Source organism: Heloderma suspectum, chromosome 1 (genome assembly GCF_057233095.1).
Source record: "Heloderma suspectum isolate Gila_16-S chromosome 1, 16-S_ref, whole genome shotgun sequence".
Lineage (NCBI taxonomy): Eukaryota > Metazoa > Chordata > Lepidosauria > Squamata > Helodermatidae > Heloderma > Heloderma suspectum.
Genome location: NC_139458.1, coordinates 378550323 through 378577669, shown reverse-complemented (window position 1 = coordinate 378577669; position 27347 = coordinate 378550323). Strand labels below are relative to the sequence as shown.

Here is a 27347-nt window from a genome sequence, read left to right as displayed (position 1 = left end):
TAGGTTAAAGTTCTTGCTATCAGTAACTAAGCCATAGGAGAGGAATTTCAACCTTTTAGGGCGCAATCCTATGGCCGCTAGACAGTGGCTAGATGGCCGTAGAATTTTTCTGTTTTCAGGAACTGACCTTGGAGCCAGTGCTCTGAGGTTGGTTCCCAGAAAACCACCTCCCCTCATAGGCAGTGCGGTTTTTCTCCAGAGCAGGGGAAAAGGGGGTGTTCAAAGGGGCAGGGAGGGGCAGGAATGGCGGAAACGCCAGTATGATGCTTCCTATGCACCATCCCCACCACCACCACCACCACCACCACTTGGAGCAGCTCTGGCTAGACAGCTGAAATAGGCCATCTAGCTGCAAATGCAGGGCAGCTGGATAGTGGAGGAGAAGATCCTCCGCGCTCCACCCACCTACATTGTATAGTCAGTCGCCTCCAAGTTCGGAGGCGGCTGGCCAACCCCCTAGGATTGCACCCTTAGAATGGGGGAAAAAAACACGCAGAAGCCAAGAAACCGGCAAACGATCAGCGATCAGGGGAAAGGGGATGGGATGAGGGGAAAGTGGTGTGGCCATTGGGACCTCAGGTTGAGTGGATTTGGCCTGCAGATCTGAGGCTCAACACCTCTGCTATAAGCCATGGTTGGGGTCCAAAGGGACACCGCATGCACTGGATCTTCCCCCCGTCCCACTGCAGTCCCTTGCACTGCCCCAAATGCCAATCCTGAAGGGCAGGGGACACACTTCAAAGAAGGGTGAGAGAATGCAGCCAGAAATGAAAATAGGGCAGAGGAATTAGAATTATATTTACCTTTTGGTTTCTCTTCTAAAGTGCTTGGATTTGGTGATGTTTTTGTCTCCCAGTGTTTACTGATAAAAATAAATGGTTGGTTCAGTGCTCTAAAAACTGTGCAGCTCTTCAGTTGTGTTCTGCTTCCTTATTTCTCACAAATACAATTTTGTTGCTGTTGTTCAGTTGTTCAGTCGTGACCGACTCTTCGTGACCCCATGGACCATAGCACGCCATGCCTTCCTGTCCTGCGTTCTCTCCCGGAGTGTGCTCAAGTCCATATTCATTGCATCAGTGATGCTATCTAGCCATCTCATCCTCTGCTGTCCCCTTCTCCTTTTGCCTTCAGTCTTTCCCAGCATCAGGGTCTTTTCCAGAGAGTTTTCTCTTTGCATTAGGTGGCCAAAATATTTTAGCTTCAGCTTCAGTATCTACAAATACAATACTCCAAGCTTAATAATATCTACATTATCTATATTTGCACTGAACTATCATCATCATCAGAAAGATGATAGTTAGAAAACTAATTTAAAATTTTTTAATTTTAATTGAGCCTGTCCCAAACCTGAAGAGCTGCTGCCAGTAGATAATAGTGAGCTAGGGCCAGATTTGGCATAAGGCAGCTTCCTATGAAAGTCTTTCCACAATTATTTGGGAAGGACCAAATAAGACAGCTTCCTATGTCCCTTTACTCTTATACCCATGGTCTCACTCCTTTCACATCAGTAAAATTAAGCTTCTCTGGCAAATTCTTAAAGTGATGGGAGTACCAGACCACCTTACCTATCTCCTGAGAAACCTGTACGAGGGTCAAGAAGCAACAGTAAGAACCAGACATGGAACAACCGATTGGTTCAAAATTGGGAAAGGAGTACGACAAGGCTGCATATTGTCACCCTGCTTATTTAACTTATATGCAGAGTACATCATGAGAAATGCCGGGTTGGATGAATCAGAGGTTGGAATTAAGATTGCTGGGAGAATTATCAATAACCTCCGATATGCAGACGATACCACCCTAATGGCAGAAAGCGAAGAGGATCTCAACAGCCTCTTGTTGAGGGTGAAAGAGGAGAGTTTAAAAGCTGGTTTGAAACTCAACATTAAAAAAACTAAGATCATGGCATCTGGCCCCATCACTTCCTGGCATATAGAAGGGGAAGAAATGGAAGCAGTGACAGATTTTACTTTCTTGGGCTCCAAGATCACCGCAGACGGTGACTGTAGCCATGAAATTAAAAGGCGCTTGCTCCTTGGGAGGAAAGCTATGGCCAACCTAGACAGCATAGTAAGAAGCAGAGACATCACCTTGCCGACAAAGGTCCGTCTAATCAAAGCTATGGTTTTCCCAGTAGTAACGTATGGCTGTGAGAGCTGGACTATAAGGAAGGCTGAGCGCCGAAGAATTGATGCTTTCGAACTGTGGTGCTGGAGAAGACTCTTATGAGTGCCCTGGACTGCAAGGAGGTCAAATCAGTCCATCCTAAAGGAAATCAACCCTGACTGCTCATTGGAAGGACAGATACTGAAGCTGAAGCTCCAATATTTTGGCCACCTAATGCGAAGAGAAAACTCTCTGGAAAAGACCCTGATGCTGGGAAAGACTGAAGGCAAAAGGAGAAGGGGACGGCAGAGGATGAGATGGCTAGATAGCATCACCGATGCAATGAATATGAACTTGAGCACGCTCCGGGAGAGAGCGCAGGACAGGAAGGCCTGGCGTGCTATGGTCCATGGGGTCACGAAGAGTCGGACACGACTGAACGACTGAACAACAACAACAAGGGGGGAGGAAAGGGTACCTTTACTAGGATTGTCACCTGTTGCAGTGGTAACATATGTAATTGACCAAATCTTTATTTTTTAAGGCTGTACTTTTCTGCACACTTACCTGGGAGTGAACTCCATTTAATACAATGGGATTTGATTCTGAGTGAACATGCTGAGGATTGCACTGTAAGTGTATTCACATTTATAAAAGGCTCAGCAGTAAAAATAAACCCACCACCACACCCATGTGGCACAACAGAGATATGTTTGAAATTCCTTAAGCAGCAGCCCATTTATTTTCTTTGTCATATATTAAATTAGCTAGCTAACAGGGGCACTGCTGGGTACTTAAAAAAAACATGGGGCACAGACCCACAAATCCATGGGACACAAACCTGCATATGCTAACTTATATGGTGACATGCAAATTTAAGTTGGCTTTCAGAGAAAGTCTGAAAAACCCCAAGTCTGGCTCTGTCAGGGATTACTCTGAGCTATAAGGTGCCAGCATGATTTCTTGGGCCTAGTACACTGTATGTGGTATGAACCCTCTGCCTCATCCACAGTCTGTTGGCCAGAACAGCTGCTTACGTACATATTAAAAATCAAACAGGTCTTGTACATTATTTAACTCGACTCCTTTCTCTCCCCCTTCCACACACTCTCATTTCTCTTCTCCCACGACATCCAGCTATTGCATCTACGTACTTGTACCTCCCCTGCCAATAGTCTATACCATCCACACATGATATCCAGCAACCACAGAGCAACACGATTCAGACGACAACTGTGCCACAACTGGAAAGCATGGAAATGCCTATGTGCAAAGCTGAAAACTCAAGGAAGTTAGTCAAGTCACACATGACGTGAATTATACGATTAAGGAATTAAGCATGTAAAAGACTTTCCAGGAAACATCTGCCTGTGGGAACATAACACTTAAGTTTAAGCAGTATGAAAACTCTATTAAAAAAAAAACTTGAGAGATTATAACACAAACAGACCCCCCCCCTCTCTCTTTCTGAATTCCAGATTTTTTTTGGGGGGGGAGAGAAATAAACAACAGGGAATGCTATTATACTTCTGTTTCATTTGTAAACTTCCCAGATACATTTTACTCATTGTTATATTGTGATCCTGTTCATTCCTCAAGTTCGGGACAGTGTACATAGTTTCCCTTGTGCTAATTTATTGCTTTTACAACAACCCTGTGAGGTTGGTTAAGCTGCAACCGAGTGCTCTTTCCATTGTCACCTAGTAAAAGGTTCATGGTTGAGCAGGAATTTAATGTGAAGTCTCTCCAATCCTAGCCTGATACTCACTACACCATAATTGGAATGCTCACTCTCATCCTTCCAGCCCAATCCAATGGTGAAACCCATCCAATAAAAAATAAATAAAAAGCAGCTGTGCACACCTGTGGCACTAAAAATATACCCAGGGCTCATGCCCTATGCGCTCAGCCTTAGCAATGCCCCTGTCAGCTATGCTTCATCATGCTTTGGTTTCTGCTATTCTCAGGAGATTGTATTACTGGGCCTAAACAATTGTATTTTACATTCAGTAAGCCACAATGCTTCTCTCACCTAGTCAAAGAAATCTCAGGGCATTTTAAACCAGGTAATCCACATAGGCCCATAAGCTCCAAACTGTCCATTTCAGACATCAGATTTTTAAGCACCTATAAGCCATGCACAGAAATATGTAATGCATTGGGGAGGGGGCATGCTACAGAGCAATATTCACAATGCACACACACATTTTGAATGATAACCTACAATTTAAAACTGGATAATAGCTGTAGATTAAGAACATTTGCTACATATTTTTTATAATTAATTACTCAATCAAGTTTGCATTCTGCAAGCATAGATACATTTCTGGATGCCACAACAAATCCCCCCCCCCCCATCGGACGTTGTTAAAGTCTGTGAAGAAGGAAGTCTTGTTACACTCCATTCTGGGTGCCTTGCCCAGTTTTCTGATCTATATTTATCCCATCATCCACAAAATCAAGGGTGGCTCATATATATGAAGGGAAATGTTCATACTCCAGAATTCTATTGCATGCATGGCTTTAGTTGCTCTCTGGTATAATGTTGATCACTATCATGATGGAAGCTTCACATTGTATATGTCAGCTATTAGATGTCAACATTTTCTATTTTCAGCCTATTCTAGTAATCAGATTGTAATCAGTCCAAGATAGTCTTGGACTATCTACCTACCAAATATCAACTTTCTATCCACTATGCAACTACTGTAGCCATTTTTATATCCTCATCAGTAAGTGAGTCCCAAGTGTTTATTATGTAACATGTCAGGACGAATGAGTTATTATTGATCTTTTTTTTTATTTTAAGAGTATGTGCTTTTTGTATCCTACCCAAACAGCTATGCCAACCCCATTGGAGTATTTTATTGCACCACAGCTTATCCAAGTGTGAGCTAAGTTTTCTATGTTTGGTCACTATGGAACCTTCCTTGAACACACTGTAAATTGTTCCACCTAACCCATTAAGAAACAAAACCAATATAACTAAACTATCAAACAGAGTGATTAATAAAAGAAAGGCATACTCTTAGATACTAGGATAACACACATCATGGTGTCACAACAGGTGAGTGTGTCTCAATGTTATGGGGACAGGGGGAAGAATTTTACACAAAGCTGCTATTTTCTGCTCTGACAATTAAGGTCTTTACTAAAGATGTAATTCTGTTGGTGGATCCCCTGGAGGGCAGATTTACAAGATCTTTGGATGGCTTTTAATCTGAAAAATTATTTCATTTTTCCATGCGCAGTTATGGGTGGTGAAAGAAATGGTGAACCATTTCAGGTGAACTGTCCAAATCCTCTGATTATGAGAGAAAAATCCACACATGTGGTTGTGGTGATTTGTTGTGGTAACTTGTGGTGAGTTGTTCACATGGTGAATTCACATGGCATGTTCTTCATGAACACTGTCAAGTTTGTGCAGGATTTTAAAAGTACTTAGATTAAATAAATCCCTCGAAATGGGGATGTGAATCATTTATTTTTTATTACATTTTTATACTGTCCAATAGCCAAAGCTCTCTGGGCAGTTCACAAAAAAACATAAAATACAACAATATAAAACGTAATATAAAAACCTGTAAAGGTTTAAAACAGAATAAAGCCAGAGTAAAAAACAGAGTAAAAGCCAGCAGCAGTATAAAGATCTATCAACACAATAATACATTTAAAGACAAAATTGAAGGTCTAAAAAGTCTGGGAAAATAAAAAGGTTTAATTTGGCACCAAAGAGACCTCCGTATGGGTGCCAGGCAAATCTCTCTGCTGAGGGCCTTCCACAGCCAGGGTGCCACCACTGAAAATACCCTCTTCTTAATAGTTACCTGCCTCACATAATTTGGTGAGGACACCTGGAAGAGGACCTTTGAAGAGGACCTTAGCATCCAAACAGGTATACAAGGCAGGAGATAATCTTTCAGATAACCTAGCTCCAAGCTGTTTAGGGCTTTAAAAGTTAACACCTGCACTTTGAATTGGGTGTTTCCAGATGAGGCTTTCATTCTACAATTGCCCTGCCTCAGACTAGGGGCATCACTACACCAGCCTAAAATTCTGCATTTAAAATGGGGCTTTCTGCTTCCATTTTAAATGCAGGATCACAACGACTCTTTTCACACGCTTCCTTCTCCCTCACCCCCTTCCCCCTGCTTCTCCCCGTATCTGAGTCTTCCATTATCTTTAATTGATCTCGCTCCTCTTCTTGCCACTTCTATTGTTTTCATGGAGGAAATGGAAGTGGAACGCAACACAACGGAGTAATTCGATAGCTTATTATCTGCAATCTATTTAAAAATGGAACAAAGGGCATTTAGTGCAGGAGATGCCTTGAATGATCACGGCACATGTAACAAGCCCGCAAACTTCCATGAAGGAGCAATCTCAATTGCAGGATAAAAGCTCCATGTGAAGGAGCTCATGGAATTATAGGGGGTTTCAGATTACTTCAGCTTCCAATTCTAACGGTCTCGTGTTTCCCCACCACTTCTGTATTTTTTCTTACCAGAAATACATTGTTAAGGAGGAAACAATGGAATACCTGCAAAGTGCCTTTTGCTTATTAGCACTAGGACCCCTCCATCTGGAAGCACCCATACTCTTTGCCAGGAGTTGCCTGAGCTGCCCTGGGAAAGAAGAGAACATATCCAGGCTCCTCCTTTTCTCCATAATAGGTTGATGTCATTAACAGTTCATTTCTCATGCCCATTTCTCATGGGTTTCCCTAACCCATGTTGAAAACGTTCCTTTCAAACCAATCAACACCCACCTCTTGTGTATTCAGCAACCAGTTAGCCAGCCATCTCAGCTGATGATCACATTTGAATGTCAATAAGCACATCTGAAATGTATCGAAATATTGTACCAGGTGTATTATTAAAACCTGGAAATTACATTCTGCAGGAAATTAGTTTATACAGAGACACCAACAAACAAGTTAAGGGCACAATCCTATGCATGTTTAGACAGAGAAAAGGCCTACAATTCCCAGCATTCCCCAGCTACCCTTGCTGGCTGGGGAATGCTGGGAGTTGTAGGCCTTTTCTCTGTCTAAACATGCATAGGATTGCACCCTAAATGACTGATCTTCAAGTGGCTGTTGTCCTGATCTGGTGGTGTGTCTGCATAAAAGGAAGAGAGGTCGCATATTCCCAGTAACACAGACCAAAGGAGGTTAAAGTTTAGCTTTCAGAAGCAGTTGTTTGATACCGGGGCCTCTGGTTAACCTTCATTCCATGTGCCTTTCCGTCCCACCCTCCCTCCAAGCAGTATGTAAATAAGAATATCTTAGTCTGAACATGCTACACCTGGCCAAGGACTGCTTATGTCAGGGTGAGGATGCCCTTCTCCCAGTAGGGCACAAGTCTTTTTAACAGATCATGACTTATGTTAAATACACTAGCCATAGCATACCTTCTATTTAACTAAGCCCATTGTTTTCTGTACACAAACATCCAATGGAACACCCAGTTGCTTGGCGATGAATATTGTCCAGCTCTGCCTGTCCCCATTCCAGTTACTCCTATTTTTGCACAAGCAAAGCATTTAATCTTATGCAGTTTTAAGACTTCCCTGCTGTTTAATGCTGAGGTTGAGCCAGAACACACACACACACACACACACACATTCCCAGGCCTATTATCAGCACATTGCACCAGTGGCAAGTGTTGGCTTTGGATGTGGGAAACCCTGACCAATCTCCTTGCCCCATCACAATGGGCAGGAGGGATAGAGTCCCTTCTTGTGTGAGTGGAAAGCACTTTTGTTGGCACAAGTGAGGGTTCCCAAATTTCCACTGATTCCCTACTCTAGCTGCAGCCTCTTACACTATTTTTCCAGCTGGTCCCCCAACCCTCAGGAGTGGCTTTTCAGTGGTTGTGGTAAACTGGGAAGACCCGTTGCATGAGCAGAACTCTCCTCTAACTCCTTTGTACTGAAAACTACGACTCCCTATAAGTTACCTCACAATGAATGGCTACTAGTCATGATGGCTATATATTACCTCCAGTATCAGAGACAGTATGACTCTGGTACCAGTTGCTGGAAAACATGGGTGGGAGGATGCTATTGTCCTCATGACCTACTTGTGGGCTTCCCAGAGGCATCTGGCCAGCAGCTGTGGGAACAGAATGCTGGACTAGAAGGCCTTTGGTTTGATCCAGCAGCATGGCTCTTCTTATGTTCTTATGAGCTGTAGTACCAGTAACATATGGCCCAGTGGATGCTGCCTTGAGCTCCTTCAACCAATGGCTGGGATGCAAATGCAAAATGCACTAACCATACCGCGAGAAGCTGAACTTCGGACTATTTTTCATCCAGTATTTGGGATCAAAACAACAATGGCACTCGAGCTGAGACTCATCCTGTGATATGAGGCATCACCCTGCTATCAACATGCATTTTGCATTTTTTACTATTTTTCATAGTTCTTACAAACCGTGAATTGCCACTGTGAGAAATCAAAAGACTAAATGGATGTCCGATGTCCCCTTTTCTGTTCTACAACTGTAGATTTATACAGCTTAAGCCTGAGCAGTTAACAGACCCTCCAGCATGTCACATATGAAAACAGGGGCACTCTTGTTAATACCCTTGGCCTAGGAACGCTTCCTCACTCCCATTACATGTTGCTGAAGTCTCTTTATCTGTTGAGTTCTGCGCTCATTTACTCTCCAACAGCATGTACTGTGCTGGCTTCTGAAGCAAGATAAGTTAGTAACATTATCATATCAGTTTATTTTTTAAAACTTGAAATGTATTTAATAGAATGTTTAATCTCACAATCGGTCTCATGGTATGTGTAAAATAGCTGAAACTAAAATCCATTCAGCAACATTCACTGTCTGGATAGGCACTGGATAGGGTAGTGATGGATGGGAAGCAATGTACGTTTACATGCACGCACACTAGAATCAAGAGAGGTTTGTGTGTGTGTGTGTGTGTGTCCCGCATGCCACTGAGACATTTTACATCTAGAAACCACAGGGAGAAATACAGAAACAGGAAGAATGCCAATGCACATTTGGACTTTAAAAGAAAGGCAACCCCCAAAGGGAGCTTAACGGCCTCAGAGAGGCAACCAGCGCGGTTCTGTCTGTGCTGGCTGCAAGGGGGAGGGGAAGAGGGCAGGGAGTGTGGATTCCTGAACCAGAGGACAGAGGACTTTCTCTGACCTCAGATCCAGGAATCCAAAGCATCCTATGGCCCCCAGTCGCTGTCTAGGAACCACAGGATTGCTCCCTTCTAGCAGTGGTGGGGTAGAAGCTAGAAGATCTCTGGGTGATTTGCAATGATCCACACACTTCATGCAGGGGTTTTCCCTGAGCTGTGACACAGCCAGTGCTTATTTTATTGATTTGTTAGTGTTATATTCTTATTGTTAACCACTTTGATAAGTTCACTGGAAAGTGGCCTATAAACCAGTGTCCATAAATAAAAATAAATAAGATTGGCAAGGATTTCTGGCTCACAATTGTTTTAATAACAACAACAACAAAATGACTCCCACTATGAATTATACTGGCCCAAATGAAGAAAGCTTGGGAGGTGCAGGGTGGAGAACGCAGAATGGATTTTTGCTAGGAAGGATTTTGCAACCTCAGTCCAGTTCTGGTACTCAAAATAACATTCCTGGGCTCAGAATTCTTTAATTCTACGTGTATGTTTTTCACAACTGGCTCCAGTTAGTGAATCTTGGGGTTCTTGTAAAAACAATATCTAAGTAGATCCCACAAGCCTGAAGTCTGACCAGTTTAGCGCTACTCCAGTAAGTTGTCATCTGGGACTTCTCAATATTGTCAGGTCTGCCAGAAGGCACACACGGATCTCAGCTCTGCTGGTTTCCTTGTGTTGAACCCATGAAATAGTTGCAAGGACCCTAGATTTCATCTTAAAAATACCCATGGCCATGTGCATGAAGGTCAGTTAAACTGAAACCCCTGCAAATGCTTTTGAAAGTGCCAAGCTACGTTAGCAGCTGAAGGGAGGACAGGGGTATACATTTCTTGAGACTCTTCACATTGCACTGTCAATGTTTACACCAGACTTCAAACAGAAGCTGTGGGATGATCTTCCGTTTGCCTTTGGGACCAGCTACTATAAATCTTTCCCTGTTGAAGTCAAGGTATGACATGTTTAGATATCAGGTGGAAGCCCTCGTGTAAAATAAGAATGCTAGAACTGAGGTGTCAAATTGGTGCTTGTGGGTCATGATAGATCTATTTTAAGGGAACTCCACAACTGCAGTTACCAAATTGTTATGAATAAGTTCAAATAACAGAGTGTCAAGAAAAGATATCAAAGGTGATTACTTTAAGGCTGCTGTCCTAAGTGTGCTTATGTTCCTTGGAAATAAGTGGTATTGCCGAGTAAACACATTTAGGACTGATGGGCAGGCTTTCTTTATGTGTCCAGGAAAGGAAAGAAGAGTAAGTTAAGAAGCTGGTAAGGTCTGAACACTGTCCTTAAAAGACCAAACTAGAAGGGGGTGGAGAGGGAGAGGAATAAAAGGCATCCAGAAGACTTCTGATTTTTCCCTTAGCATTCTGTAATGTTTCCCTTAGCATTCTGTAATGTTTCCCTTAGCATTCTGTAATGTCTCCCTTAGCATTCTGTAATTTTTCTCTTAGAATTCTGTAATGTTTCCCTTAGCATTCTGTAATGTTTCCCTTAGCATTCAGTACTTGAACTGTAATTTAATCTGTCACATGAAAATGTGTACATTTTTTTAAACATCAAACAAAGTTCAGATTTTCACACTGTGGGATGGGGCACCCTTGGGGCCACAGGATTCTTGGAGTGGGCTGCAAAAATAGGATCCTGAATCAGGTGATGCCTTACTTCCTAAACCTGCCAACAAGACATAGACGAGCTGAATGACAGAGGAGTCCAACAGCAACATTGGTTTTGTGGGGTTGCTGCTCCCACACCATTCCATTCTGAATTGGGGAGAGCTGCAGTTTTGCTCTGATCATGTTTCCATGTGCATGGTTTTAGGGGCCTTGTGGCCCTCCAGATGTTGTTGGACTGCAACTCTGATAAGCCCTAACCAGCATAGCCAGCAGTGAGGGATTATGGTAATTGCTGTCCAACAACGTCTAAAGGGCCACAAGTTGCCCAACTGTTTTAAAGGGATGTTAGAGTTGTCCTGTTCTGTCCCACTTCTAATGCCTAGGTTGGATTGGTGTCCTAGTCTACAACTCATTGCATGGGCATCACTCCATGAAAATATCTCTTCCTACTCAGATGCAGGAGAGATGGTTAAAATTAGTCTGAGAGCCAGAAGGTAGACTGAGTTTAGAAGAGGGGCCCGAGTTAACAAAAAGCAGAGGTGTTTACCATAAGAACAATCCCCAAATCCAAGTGCAATACATTTATTGTGCCAGCTGGAAGATCATCAAAAATGTTCAAGCTGTTTAGATCTCCAGCTCTCTTAATCAAGCAATATGTTACAAGGGGGGTGGGAGGCAGAGAGAAGAAAAGACTAACAATATTCAGGTCATGAAATCTGCCTGGTCAGAGTCTTAAGGGGGAATTAGGCTCCACCAGGTGTTGCGATGGTTTCAGTTTCCATCTAGGACCGAAGCCATCACAACACCCAGTGCAGCCTAATTTGAATGTCTGCAATCTCCTCTCACATTCCATCTTAAAGTTCCTGTGAATGTAACTTTATAGTGTTTAGTCCTCCAAAGGTTTCTAACCACCATCACTGAGATGTATTAATTCATGGGATGGGCCATAAAGTTCAAGCATAGGGAGACCTAGGCAAAGCTCAATCCCTGCCCCACTTTTCCATTTGGTGCCGTCCACAGCAGCATAAAAGTTGTCATCACAAGGATGGTCTTAAAGAGAAATAAGGCGGAAAAAGTGTGTGGGGAGCTAAGTTGGAATGGCCATGGTAGCAAGTGGGGGAGTGTTGAATGCAAAACGATGAACAGCAAAAAGATACAGGTTTGGATGCAGCCCTGTTATTAAGGCCGAGTAAACATGGTATTCATGTAGATTTGAAAATTAGCAGTTATTCCAGGGTCAATTCCCTTGTTCCTCTGTTAATGCTAAGCTGCTTGTTTTCGCTGTGATGCCACCAAATAGTCCCACTCCCTTTTATATAAGCAAGCACTTCAGCACCATTAATACTGTACTGGCTGTCGCTCATCTTGGCTGGTCTTCATCTGCAAAGATCATTATACTGGTTTTTGGCCAAGGGATGGTGCAGATGACTCAGCCATGCAGGTCACTGGAGTTTACAGTAAGGCAGGGATAAGGGAAAGAAACGGGTGAGCTGACAGCAACCATGAATAACATCTTTTGTGCTGATGCAGGCAAGGATATTGCATTCAGAGGACAAGAAGCTAAAAATGACAGAGGGTCTTTTGCAATCAGCAAGAAAGGAGACAGCAGTCCTGGAGCATAACTAGGCCACAACTTTATTTAAATTTGCAGGCACAATTAAAACTGTAAACACCTAGGGAGGGGCAGAGGGCCTTGTTCACCTCTTGTTCACCTGGCTCTCCGTATCACTTTTGGCTCCTCAGGTAGTCAACTTATGTCGTGGCCTTCTGCCATTGTTTGACCTTCTGCTGGGTGCTAATTATGGTTCTCAAACCTCAAGTTTATGGGGCTTAATGCTCCACCTTTTCTTCTACCTCTGACAGACATGAACTAAATAATTTTATGTACATATACCTAAGGCAGCCTTCCTCAACCTGGCACCCTCCAGATGTATTGGACTACAACTCCCAGCATCTCTTAGACAGCCATGTTTTCTGAGGGGTGCTGGGAACTGTAGTCCAATACAGCTGGAGGGCATCAGGTTGGGGAAGACTGACCTAAGGGAAGGAGAAAAACATGCCCATCCCTGGTTAATCTAGATCAGGGGTGGGCAGAAGGTAGAGCTCCGTATGTTTTGGACTTCAACTCCCAGAAGCTATGGCCAATGGTCAGGAATGCTGGGAGTAAGACCAAAACATCTGGATGTCTACTTTCTGGCCACTTCTGGCCCCCAAACAGGCAACCAACTAATGCCTGGGATAAAACTGATCCCTGAGGGAGGGTTGTGCTGCCAGGACTGGCTGACTGAGGCCAAACTGCATATGACAAGGCTTTACATAGGCCTCATGAAATCACACTTTAAGTCTCATTTAAAATAACACGGGTCTTCAGGATTTCAGCTCCCTTTGTCTTGTGATGGCAGCAAGCACCGGCCACCATGAGACTTTGCCATTTGGTGCCTGAGAAGCCTCCTGAACACATCAAGCTATCAGTGGTGGCAGCATCCAGGAGCCACAGCAATCAGGGGGCTTGGTCCCTGTTTTCCTGCCCCACAAATCACCCCCTCCCATAAGTAGGGCAATCTGTGCGGGTGGGGAAGGCTTTTTCACATCAAGCAAGTTTGAACTACATTCATACAAAGAGCTCTTGCCAGCAGTTCTCATGATAAATCGTTCGTTTTCAATGAACATAAATTGAAATACCCGTTATTTATATTAGGCCAGATAGCAGCTCTCTCGCTCTCTCTCTGTGTGTGTGTGTGTGTGTGTAATGATTGGCATACTGCACAGTAGGGATGGAGGAACATGTAGCCTTCCAGATGTTATCCAGATGATAGCCACCTTCTCTTTTATGATGGAAGGTGGTCTATACATTTTAAATAATTTATTTTAATAAATAATAATAAACTCCCATCAGCCCTAACCAGCATAGCCAATGGTAAGGGATGATGGTAGTTGCAGTCCAACCAGATCTGGAGGGCCACACGTTCCTCATCCCTACTGTACTGTCTCTGTAATCTCTGTACAAATCTCTAACCCATATTAATTCTATTAGAGCAGAGCTACATCTCACACTCAACACAGGGCAGGTACAGCATCCTGTAGTGACGTTTTCCCACTCTCCTTTCAAACATGCAGGATAATTTATTCTGATAATCACATTGAGCATCAATGCCCACCCCCACCCTGCCTCCCGATCTTGTGATGTCCCCCTCTCCTCATAATTGGTGCTGCTGCAGGGCTGGGCAGTTGCAAAGTAATGACATCGCGACAAGGAGTAAGTGATCCTACCTGTTTGCAAGGGTGGTGGCGGCGGCGGAGGGGTGTCTTGACATGGGGACAGCCTTTTCAGCAGCGGCTTCGTGCCAAGCAAAATACTTAGTTCTAATATTAGCCCGGAGCTATGGCAATTATGTTGTCACAAATACAATGCCTTTACTAAATAATTGGGTCTAACAGCGGATTATGAAAAGCACCACTTTCTTTTAAAACAACAATGTTGTATAACTAGGGGCTGCAAAACCAAACCAACACCCCAAAGGTCTACAGCTTTTAAGTATTATCAACTGGATAAATGTCTATTCTACATGCAGTTTGACAAGATCTCAAGTTAGTTTAAGTTGTAGGAACACTTGCTCAAAGCCCAAATTTAAACTACAATTATTATTAAAGGAAAGGAGTTGAAAGAAAACTAGCACTATCTCTAGTCTATAGGATCACTCTTTTATTAGTATAGTCTAGGGATTAGCAGAAATGTTTGTCTAATGAATGCTGCTACTATATTGAGTGCATGCCTGAATGAGCTTCTTGTTGATTGAAACCTGTCTATTTATAAGTGCTTCTAAATGTTTAAGAAAAACCTTCCTATGTTGCATAGTGCTAGTGCTTGGGCTGCTAGATTTAAATGTTTTACCATTTGTGATACGAGGCCTCTTAGGAGGTTTTCTTCATTTACGCATTGCTGAACTATTTTCATGCCAAAGACAGACAACTCACAGAGCAATTTACCATTTATTTGCACCCTACTAGAAATCGGGAAAGAGGGAGGGGTAAAACTACCCTCATCAATTGGCAGGGTGTTATCAAGTAGTTACGTGATGTGCACCATGGTAAATCATCACTTGGTAACTGAGGTGTGCACTCATTTCCACTCCATTAAAATCACTGCACCTATTCTTCTTTACCACTTCTGAAGCCTGGAATTCCTTCCGAGATTGTCTGCATAGTGCCTCTACCTCTATTTTATTTCAAATCCACTCTGAAAACTCATATGTTCCATACAGCCCTTGCCAAATGCCTCTGACTCTTCATTCCCAACCACAACAAAAGTATATAACAGCAGCCATCCAAGATCAGAACTAAGGCCTATCTAGTCTAGAATTCTGTTCACACAGTGGCTAACCAGATGGCCCAGTGGGAACCCCACAAATAGGACATGAGTGCAGTAGCACCCTCCTGCTTGTATTCCCCAACAACTGGTATTCAGAGGCATACTGCCTCCAATACTCCAGGTAATATATAGCATCATGACTAGTAACCATTGATAGTCTTATCCTGTAACTGCATTTGCTCATCCACATCTCTGTTCCCTTTGTCTCCCATCCTTATCCTTTCTCTGTGGTCCCCTGACGATCAAGCTTCAGATTGCAAGAACCTTGGGCTGGGACTTACCTTTTTCTTTTTTGCTTGTCTTACAAAGTATTATGCACTCCAAATGGTTAAGTATCACCTTCAGTCCAAACCCATTTATTTAGATGTACAGCCAGCTCACTTCATTGCCTTAAGAAAAACATCGAGTTTGTCAATTGTTATAGCAAAAGGAGGTTTTTAAGCTAAGAGCAAAACTGTCCTCAGAAAGGTACTGAGTTGATCCAAAGCATCCTCCTAAGTCAATGTCCCTTTCTGGAAACATTCAGAAGTTCTCCAGGAGTGATGAGCTAGTGCCCCACCCCCAACGCGACTCACCTAATAATTAGCTGGTTTTCCAAGCTTTCCTGAATAATTCCTGGGGAAAGCTTGGGTTCTTCCTGAACTTCTTGCCAAAGAAGCATGATAAATGTGGGGGAACTTGGCCACCAGCCATTCCTGTGGTCTACCCTGCCCAGAACGTTGCCCTGCCAAAGAGGTGGCAGAAGAGCAGGAAAGATTGGCATGGTGAGCTTCAGTGGTTGCCTCATCTTTAAGCCCTGGTGGCTTCTGGATTCCTCCAAATAGGATGGACCCCTCCCATATGGCCCCTCCCACATGGTCCAACTTCAAGCATAAGCTGATGGGATCTGAGCTAGCAGCGACTGACCAAGAAAGCGATCTTCAGGTTGTGGTGGACAGCTCACTGAAAATGTTGACCCAGTGTGTGGCTGCAGTGAAAAAGGCAAATTCCATGTTAGGCCAAGATCATACTCCCCTTACACAAATCTCTGGTGCGATCACACTTGGAATACTGTGTGCCGTTCTGGTCACCGCACCTAAAAAAGGATATTGGAGAGTTGGAAAACATGCAGAAAAGGACAACTAAAATGTTCAAGGGGCTGGAGCTACTCCCTTATGAGGAAAGGTTGCAACAGCTGGGACTGTTTAGCTTAGAAAAAAAGTCAGTGAGGAGACATATGATAAAGGTGTACAAAATTATGCATGGTGTGGAGAAAGTGGACAGGGAGACATTTATCTCCCTCTCATAATACTAGGACAGACTCGGGACAGATAAAAGTACTTCACACAACGCACAGTTAAACTATGGAATTCACTTCCGTAAGATGTAGTGATGACCTCCAATTTGGATGGCTTTAAAAGGGGATTATGGGAATTCATGGAGGACAAGGCTATCAAAGGCTACTAGTCCTGATGGGTATATGCTACCTCCAGTATCAGAGGGAATATGCCTATGTACACCAGTTGCTGGGGAACATGGGCGGGAGGGTGCTATTGCACTCATGTCCTGCTTGTGGGTTTTCTGCAGGCAGCTGGTTGGCCACTGTGTGTATAGACTGCTGGACTAGATGGGCCCTGGTCAGATCCATCATGGCTCTTCTTATGTTCTTAGGGGAGGAGCATGACCTTCACCGTCTTTCATACCCTATCAGAACAGGTAGTGGTGCCCCCCCCTCCCCCACTGAATGAATCAGGTTTTTGTAAAGATGTTTCATGCTGTTTTACAGTAACTGAGAACACTGAAGTCACTTTACACTTTGCACATGAGTTCTATGGGCAGCGCAGATGTCATGGTCAACATTAGTGGTAAAATTCAACAGATAATATAAATGCCATTGCACAGATTCTCAAATGAAAGGTCAAAACCACAGTGAGTCTCAAGAACTTTGTGGACATCTTACCAGGATATAATAGTTTACAGTAAGAACTATGCAGATCAAGTAACAAAAAGAGTGGGTTGGAGGGATGTGTATATATTCCTAACAGATTAAATGTTGTGCTAAGCACTCATAATAGGACTAGGACACCCTAATAACTGTAATGGAGGATCAGACATATTGCTTACTTACTTTTAAATATCATGCATCCTCTCTATACTAACGCTTCCTTTGTGACAAGTCACAAATCCTTTGTGATATTTTAAAACAACATTTTTCTATCACCATAGGCATTTTTATATGGATTTTGGAACACAGAGCAGCCAATCTGAGTAATCTGACAACAATTCCATCAATTTGTTAGCCATTTACCCTATTGAGTTTTTTTTTTTTTCCTAGATGCGCTCCAGTTTATTTTTAAATACCAAAAACACAAGGCATGTGCCATTCCTGGTTTTGTTGTTGGGTCATTTGTTCCTTAAAAAAAAATTAAGCCTGAAGAGCGCATCCTGTTCAAATTTTGGTAATCACTAAAATGTGATATAACTGAAATTTCCTAACCATGATCTGTTCTCTTAGCCTCCTGGAAGGAGTTCAGCCTCTTTGGATGGTGCATCCTCCTGGAGCGTATGGGGAGGCCAATTAATTGCTTCTCTGGGAGAAGGGCTGCCATGTCCTCCCGAATCAGACTGGAAGAGCACATGGCCACTTGACCCCTTACTGGAACAGAGAAAACACAGCAACTGTGCCAGTAGGGTGTATTAACAATAATTTCATTAGATAAAAGAAGACAAACACACTACCCTACTACATGGAACAGGAAGGAAGTCAGGAAAAGATACATCTGGGGAGAGCAGTCCTATGGGCTGCAGACAGCATCTGGAGGGGCCATAGGATTTTTTGGATTCCTGGATCTGAGGCAGGAGACAGCTCTCCCACCTAAAACCCAGGAGTCCGAGCTCCCCACCCGCTTGCAGCTGCACAGAGAGAACTGTGCTGGCTGCCTCTACGAGCTTGCAAAGACGAGCTCAGAGAGGAGGGAAAGAAGGCGTGCTGGTGGGTGGGGAGGGAATGGCTTATGCCACATCCCCAGCCTCCTTTCCTCCCCCGCCCTGATGCCTCAGGTAGAGGGAGCTGGTGCACTGCGCCTCCCGCTCTGCTTCGGATACTCGTAAGCCTCCGAGTTCGGAGACTCACAAGTATCGAGGGCGGATCCAATAAGATTGAGCAGTAAGAGTCTCTCCCTCCCCTCCTCTGCCCCACGTACTGTCACAGCAGAAGCTGTAGTTGTCCCAAGTAGAAACCCCAATGTATTGGTCCAGATGAAGGGTGGGTGAATACCTGCCATGAGACTGATAGAAATTCGTGGTAAAGACATTTTCCCTTTCTCCCGAGTCTCCTGGAGTGAAAGTAGAGGGTGTAACAAGACCAGCACCCTAATGATTCAGAACTTTCTGCAGAACCTTCCTTCTGAAGGCAGCATCTACAGAAGATGAAGCATCTTTAAAAAAAATTTCTGACACCTGTTCAGTTGATATGATGGTGACCACAAAAAACATATCGAGACTAAGAAGCTTCAAGGATCTCGACACAGCCTTCTAAGCAGGAAATCACTACATTCAGCAATCCAGCCTAGAATTTTTTGTTTTGGCATTTTAAAAGAAAACAATATTCTTAAAGTCCCCTTTGGAAATGTTACATTCGTGTGTGCATGAATTTTGCAACTTCCTGAAGTAAATATGATAGGAAGTACATAAACTGACATGAAACCGCCTTGAGGTGACTTCACCACCCATGAAGGTTAATAATCACTCTTGAAGAAAGCGCCATTCCAGGATGCTTGTAACACAAGCCTTATTATAGAACCATTGCACTAGAAAGGTCATCTGCTCCTGCACTGCTGCTGGATCCTCTTATAGCTAATTTCTGTAGTGCGAGTGTCCCCTCCCATTTCATCTGTAAGCAGATAAGGAATCAAGAAGACAGCCTCTCATGGCTTTCCTGGGACATGCAAATAGTAGAGCACATCCAGAAAGCTAAAGACAGGCAGGACAGGGACGGGATCGTCCTAATGCTAAATATGGCTAACACTTCCAAATGCAGTCACACGTCTTTTTCTGGTGTACACAAAAAGCTGTGTGCATGAACCTGAAAGTGTTACGTGTGAATGTGACCAAACAAGGGGAAGGGCTGCTGCTCAGGGTGAAGCATGTGCTTTGCATGGAGAGGGACTCAGGTTCACTCCCTGGCATCTCCTGTTAAAAAGATCTCAGGCCGGTCCCCCGCCTAAGGCAGGGGCGCAGGACCTATGTCAGTCTCAGGGCTGAGTTCCCATTTGGAGCAGTGTTCAGGGGCTGCTTTCCAGCAGTGGGCAAAAGGGGGTGGGATCAAAGGCAAAAAGGGCAGGAACAAAATGCCAGCATATGTAGCTCAAAGCTCTTACTGCCTGTACCTGAGCCTTTGGGGAGGCATTCCAAGCTTTGAAAACAGCGGGCGGCGGCACAAAAGCCAGGAAACCACCAATGATGGGTGGTTGTGGTAAGCGTGGCCATCTGGGGAACCCTGAAGTCCAGATGGGGACCCCAGGTGGGCCAGATTTGGTCCCCGGCCCTGAGGCTCTGTACCCCTGGCCTAAGGCCTTGTTAAGTGTTTTGCCAGTTGGAGTACAACAGTACTAAGCTAGCAGGGGAGGCTCCAATGTCAATGGGGCGGTGAATCCCACCTGGGTTCCAGTCAGAACTCTAAAGGAGCTATCCGAGGTGTTTTGCACCTTGAATAGCTCCTTTAGAGTTCTGACTGGAACCTGGAGCAGATTCACCACTCCACTGACACCACTTCCCACTGACACTGGAGCCACCAGCCTCCACTGTAAGCAAGACTAGGTAATGGTCCGATTTAGCAGAAGGCAGCTTACAGTGTTCACCTATACACCTTCAGACAACACTGAGTGGTAAACCCAGGTTTGCTACTGTGTAATATGAGAGAAGGCATCAAATATTATCCACCACACTTGTTCAAGTTTTGCACCACCCATACAAGCACATGTCTGAAGGGGTAACGTCTGCTAGCATGCTTACAGATACTATATAATTGTGGAGCTGCTTTCTTGGCATTACAGTTATTTGTAAAAGTATCCAGAATGACTCATTTGGGTGTGTGCATGTGCGTATGCACAATGGGAACTCCATGCATACCAAAGAAAAATAATTTCAGCATGGTAAATGCATGCCTGACAACACCTTAAAACCCTGAAAATAAACACACTCCTTGCAGGTTCACTTAAAATGCACTAGTCTTTTATTATAGGAAAGAGATGCTCTGAACACATGGGAAAGCACTGTGAAATGGCAACCCTGTGTGCTTCAGGAAAAAAACAAATTCAGTGTCAGGTCTCATTGGGAAAGACATTGAAAGAAACACAGCAAATATACATTATATATTGTGTGCCAGTCTTGTCACCCCATCTCCAGAAAGATAGCTGAGCTGAAGAAGATATTGAAACAGGCAACCAAATGATTTGGTGGTTGAAGCATCTTCCTACAATAAAAGTTGGGGGGGGTTAGTTTATGAAAGAAAAACAACAATAGGTGGTGGGAAAAAGTGCACATAAAATAGATTTAAATAGTTATGAACAGGTGACGAACCTGAGATCTTCCAAACAAACAGGACATTCGGGACAAAAAGAAGGAAATACTTATTCAAATAATGTTGTTAGGACTGGGTCCAGACTCCCTGCAGAGACTGTAGAAGTTTCAGAGTCAGAGGACAAACAAGGCAAGAGGGTGGGAGAGGAACCTGAGCCTCAAAGAGCTCAAGGAGACAGAAACAGGGAAGACTCTTTCCAAGGGCAGGCTAACCAGTTGGATCAATGCCTAACCATAACTTCTCCTTCTCTAGGAACCCAGCAACTCACAGAAGGTGAAGAGGTGAGCATGACAGATACACAGATCAGATGCAGAGTCAAGAAAGAAGAGCAGCGAAAAGAAATAAAGCATTCTGCCAAGTTAGCCCTTCACAAAAGGTCTCTAAGAGAAGAGCCTCTCTAAGGGTGAGACTGAGAAAGTCTTTCAAGTTCTGTGCTGCAGAACAGTGTCAGAATTGCAAGAACTTTCTCTTCTACTGTTGTGCATCCCTCAAAGAAATCTTTAGGTAAGCTATTTAGTGTTGAATCAGCTTAATCAGAGATCTTAGCATTATGTTGTCAGAAGACGATCAAGTCTGTGAAGGGAATTGCTGATAGACTGATTGCTTTGCATAATAAAGCCGATTCACCTAGTGATTGATTTCTTTGTTTGACTACACACACGCCAAGAAAGCTTCGGACCTGACAAATGTAGAATCAACTTGCGCAACTGACCATAAGATGCAATGATGGCCACAATTTTAGCAAATTTCAAGGATTATATATATACATCCAGAGAGGCTAGACTAATGGCTATTAGCCAAGACAGTAAAAAGAAAAAGAAACGCCTTCATTCAGAGGCAATATATCTCAGATTTTCAAATACTGGAGACAAAGAAGAGGAATGGTCATCTCCCATGATGCCCAGTTAGTAAGAGCTCCCCAGGGGTACCTAGCTGGCATTGCCAGAGGACTAAAATGCAGGACTAACTAGTCCGGGCCTGGTCTAGTAACAGCTGATCTTGCTAATACCCGTTTTTAGGTTACTGGGGATGCAAAGCCTACACTCATCTACAGCAACCGCTCTTAGTGCTGCTATGGAAGTGTTTGTGTGAAAATGTATGGGAGTGGGAGCATGGATGGTCCTGCTATGCCTCAGGGTGCTGAAAAGTCAGGAAGCTACCAGAGCCCAGCACACAGCTTCCCAGAAAGCAAAGGATCTGATTAGGGTTGGGATGCTGTGGCAGTACAAGCTACGGTTTGTGCTGCTACCGATGTACAAGTTTATAGGAACGTGTGGCCCATTTTCTGTGAATGCTTAGGTTTGGAAACCACAGAGACAAGGTGATCACAACTGGGACCTGTGGCAGCATTACATTTGCTTTAAACATGACAGAAGAGAGCTATTTCAATTTCTGTTTGATTTTCTCCATCTTTCCAATCTCCCTCCCCTGCCCGCCCCCCCAACAAATAAAACAAGAGCAAACCAAGTGGCCCTTTCCTTTCCCCCTTCTGACATCAACAGGACTCTTTAATCTCTTCTATCTGCAAAGTGCACAGCTATGGAAAGGAGCCAATTATGTCGTGCACTTGAGCAGAACTAATCCTAAATTTAAAAAAGATATTCTAAATAAAAACTAGTCAGTTTTATTCTACAAAACTCAGGCCAACAGGAATCACACATTAACCCAACTTGAGAATGAACAGACATGACCTTAAAAACACTTTACAATCATAGCAATGCTGGCCACAATTACAAGTTGTGTTGTATGGAAAAATATTTATTAGAAAGTGCCTTGGGTTATTTGATTTACTGCAAACTCATTAGCACAAACAGGAGTCAACCAAGTGTGCCAGCCTTGTCCCTTGTCCCTCCCTCCCTCCCTCCCTCCCTCCCTCCCAGGAAAGTATATTCTTTTTCTCAGGTCTGATTCTTTAGAAGGTTGCTATGTTCTTGCAATTCCATTATCAAGTTCTCCATAGCTGCCACTTCTTCAGCTAGGTCACTGGAAACTTCACCACTCAAGGCATCTGCAAAAAGCTGCTGCACAAGATAATTAAAAAAAACAATTTCTAGCAAAAACTTCATTCTAAACAAGCGGCAAGAAATCCATTTTAAATATAGATTTGAAAAACTATCCATCGCAACAATTTCCATAGTATCATTGACCTTATTTCTTTCTAGCACCTTCAATGGATAATATCCTTACCAAAGACGACATGCTAGTGTCACTCTGTGGACAACAAATGAACAACATCTCTGTAATTGATGTTGTCAGTCTAATTAGAACTAGAGAAGTTTACGTCATGCCAGGATGCTTTCCAATATGAAAGCCAGAGGAAGCGCAAGAAACCCGTATCATCTGAAAAGACAGTAAAACACTGACAGATGGAAAAAAGAACAGATCACAATTACAGGGCATACTCAGGGACTGGTGCCAAAATATACTATTACCATGTTTTAGTGCCCAGTGTGGGGTGATGGGGTGTTCTGCAACCATTTTGGATAAGACCTAGAATTATCAGAGTGCAGCAGTCCAAAGTGGATTCTGTAAAATCAGGGCTTGGAGTTGCGTGCTTGTTTTTTTACTTACTGTATTCCTATACCACACAACAGCCAAAGCTCTCTAGGTAGTCCACAGAATAAAAATTAAGACCATAAAATACATACATATAGTAAAAATAGCCACAAAATAAAGCCAAGGTAAAAACAACAGAAGACAGCAGCAGTGTAAGAATCTAAATATAAATGTTTTAAACCAAAAGACTAAAAAACCTGGGAGAAGAAAATAATCTTCACCTGGTGTTGAAAAAGCAACAATGTAGGCACCAAGTGAGCCTCTCTGGGGAGGGCATTCTATAACTGGGGTGCCACCACTGAAAAGGTCCTCTCTCTACAAGCCACCTGTCTCACTTCATTTGACAGGGGCACCCAGGAGAGGAACCTCAGAAGATGATGTTAGGGTCCAGGTAGGTAGACAAACCCCTTCATGGATCACTGCCTTGTTGTGGCGAAGGGGCTTGCGTAACTCAGTGAAGCCATAAGCTATGCCGTGCAGGGCCACCCAAGACGGACAGGTCATGGCAGAGAGTTCTGACAAAATGTGGTCCACTGGAGAAGGAAATGGCAACCCACTCCAGTATTCTTGCCAAGAAAACCCCATGGAACGTATCACAAGGCTAAAAGAGATGACGCTGGAAGATGAGCCCCTCAGGTCGGAAGGTGTCCAATATGCTACTGGGGAAGAGCAGAGGGTATTTCCAAGTAGCGCCAGAAAGAGTGAAGCGGCTGGGCCAAAGCCGAAAGGACACTCAGCTGTGGATGTGTCTGGCGGTGAAAAGAAAATCCAATGCTGTCAAGAACAATACTGTTTAGGAACCTGGAATGTCAGATCAATGAATCAAGGTAAGCTGGAGGTGGTCAAACATGAGATGGCAAGATTGAACATCGACATCTTGGGAATCAGCGAACTAAAATGGACAGGCATGGGCGAATTTAATTCAGGTGACCATCATATCTACTATTGTGGCCAAGAATCCCTTAGAAGAAATGGAGTAGCACTCATAGTCAACAAAAGGGTGGGAAAAGCAGTACTGGGGTACAATCTTAAAAATGATAGAATGATCTCAGTACGAATCCAAGGCAAACCATTCAACATCACAGTAATTCAAGTCTATGCCCCAACCACTGAGGCCGAAGAAGCTGAGGTTGATCGGTTCTATGAAGACCTACAACATCTTCTAGAACTCACACCAAAAAAAGATGTCCTCTTCATCATAGGGGATTGGAATGCTAAAGTAGGAAGTCAAGAAATCACCGGGATAACAGGCAGGCATGGCCTTGGTGTACAAAATGAAGCAGGTCAAAAGCTAATAGAGTTTTGCCAAGAGAACATGCTGATCATAGCAAACACTCTTTTCCAACAGCACAAGAGGCGACTCTACACATGGACATCACCAGATGGTCAATATCGTAATCAGATTGATTATGTCCTTTGCAGCCAAAGATGGAGAAGCTCCATACAGTCAGTAAAAACAAGACCTGGAGCTGACTGTGGCTCAGATCATGAGCTGCTTCTTGCAAAATTTCGGCTGAAATTGAAGAACGTCGGGAAAACCAATAAACCGTTCAGGTATGACCTAAATCATATCCCTGATGAATATACAGTGGAGGTGAGGAATAGATTTCAGGGAATAGACCTGATAGACAGAGTGCCTGAGGAACTATGGACGGAGGTCCGTAACGTTGTTCAGGAGGCAGCAACAAAATCCGTCCCAAAGAAAAAGAAATGCAAGAAAGCCAAGTGGCTGTCTGATGAGGCTTTACAAGTAGCTCACGAAAGAAGGGAAGCGAAAAGCAAGGGAGAAAGGGGAAGATATACCCAACTGAATGCAGAGTTCCAGAGAATAGCAAGGAGAGACAAGAAGGCCGCCTTAAATGAACAATGCAAAGAAATCAAGGAAAACAACAGAATGGGAAAGACTAGAGATCTCTTCAAGAAAATTGGAGATCTCAAGGGAACGTTTTGTGCAAAGACGGGCATGATAAAGGACAAAGAAGGCAGGGACCTAACAGAAGCAGATGAGATTAAGAAGAGGTGGCAAGAATACACAGAAGAACTATACAGGAAAGATCTGAATGTCCCTGATAGCCATGATAGTGCGGTCACTGAACTTGAGCCGGACATCCTAGAGAGTGAAGTCAAGTGGGCCTTAGGAAGCATTAGTAACAACAAAGCTAGTAGAGATGACAGTATTCCAGCCGAGCTATTTAAAATCCTAAAAGATGATGCTGTTAAAGTGCTGCATTCAATATGCCAACAAATCTGGAACACTCAACAGTGGCCACAAGACTGGAAAAGGTCAGTTTACACTCCAGTTCCAAAGAAGGGCAACGCCAAAGAGTGTTCAAACAACCCACAATTGCGCTCATTTCACATGCCAGCAAGGTGATGATGCTCAAAATCCTACAAGCTAGGCTTCAGCAGTATGCGAACCGAGAACTACCGGGAGTACAAGCTGGGTTTAGAAGAGGCAGAGGAACTAGAGATCAAATCGCCAACATTCGCTGCATCATGGAGAAAGCAAGAGAATTCCAGAAAAACGTCTATTTCTGCTTCATTGACTACGCTAAAGCCTTTGATTGTGTGGATCACAACAAACTGTGGCAAATTCTTAAAGTGATGGGAGTACCTGACCACCTTACCTATCTCCTGAGAAACCTGTACGAGGGTCAAGAAGCAACAGTAAGAACCAGAGATGGAACAACCGATTGGTTCAAAATTGGGAAAGGAGTACGACAAGGCTGCATATTGTCACCCTGCTTATTTAACTTATATGCAGAGTACATCATGAGAAATGCCGGGTTGGATGAATCACAGGTCGGAATTAAGATTGCCGGGAGAAATATCAACAATCTCCGATATGCAGACAATACCACCCTAATGGCAGAAAGTGAAGAGGATCTCAAGAGCCTCTTGTTGAGGGTGAAAGAGGAGAGTGCAAAAGCTGGTTTGAAACTCAACATTAAAAAAACGAAGATCATGTCATCTGGCCCTATCACTTCCTGGCATATAGAAGGGGAAGAAATGGAAGCAGTGACAGATTTTACTTTCTTGGGCTCCAAGATCACCGCAGACGGTGACTGTAGCCATGAAATTAAAAGACACTTGCTCCTTGGGAGGAAAGCTATGGCAAACCTAGACAGCATAGTAAGAAGCAGAGACATCTCCTTGCCGACAAAGGTCCGTCTAATCAAAGCTATGGTTTTCCCAGTAGTAATGTATGGCTGTGAGAGCTGGACTATAAGGAAGGCTGAGTGCCGAAGAATTGATGCTTTCGAACTGTGGTGCTGGAGAAGACTCTTACGAGTCCCCTGGACTGCAAGGAGGTCAAATCAGTCCATCCTAAAGGAAATCAACCCTGAGTGCTCATTGGAAGGACAGATAATGAAGCTGAAGCTCCAATATTTTGGCCACCTAATGCGAAGAGAAAACTCCCTGGAAAAGACCCTGATGCTGGGAAAGACTGAAGGCAAAAGGAGAAGGGGACGGCAGAGGATGAGATGGCTAGATAGCATCACGGATGCAATGAGTATGAACTTGAGCACGCTCCGGGAAAGAGCGCAGGACAGGAAGGCCTGGCGTGCTATGGTCCATGGGGTCACGAAGAGTCGGACACGACTGAACGACTGAACAACAACAGGTAGACAAAATGATGCCACTGGCATGCACTAGGACCTATAAATCCAAGTAGGGTCAAGCCTGAATAGTGGGGATTAGTCTCTCCCCCACCTTTGATAACTTTGCAGCAGGAGTGGCCTAATCCTATTTCGGCTACAGCCTGTACCGTACATGCTGGGGTTTTCAAAGTCATGGAAAACGTAGCTCCCAATGTACCAAGAGCACGATGAGAATCAGGCCATCTCAGTCACCTCTTCCTCTCTTGTTTGGCAGGCAGGAGCACAATCTGCTCCCAGGTCCATGTGTGATTTCCCTAGCACTGCAACGCTACACTGCAGGTTGCTTGTGTCTGTTGCTTATGGGT

General features: G+C 43.8%; 1 protein-coding gene across 8 annotated transcripts in view; it reads right to left on the bottom strand.

Annotated features, from left to right (window-relative positions):
- Nucleotides 1–2526: 2526 nt before the first annotated feature.
- TTC27 (tetratricopeptide repeat domain 27) overlaps nt 2527–27347 on the bottom strand; it is a 150909-nt gene continuing 126088 nt past the window's right edge. For 2 of the 8 annotated variants that reach the window (XR_014786842.1, XM_084828389.1), the window contains one exon: nt 16346–20716. Coding sequence is in view for 6 of the 8 variants with exons in the window: in XM_084828389.1 (XP_084684515.1) it covers nt 20612–20716 (105 nt within the window). In the remaining 2 variants the exon portion in view is untranslated. The other 6 variants (XR_014786841.1, XM_084828392.1, XM_084828391.1 and 3 more) reach the window with 6 other exon arrangements.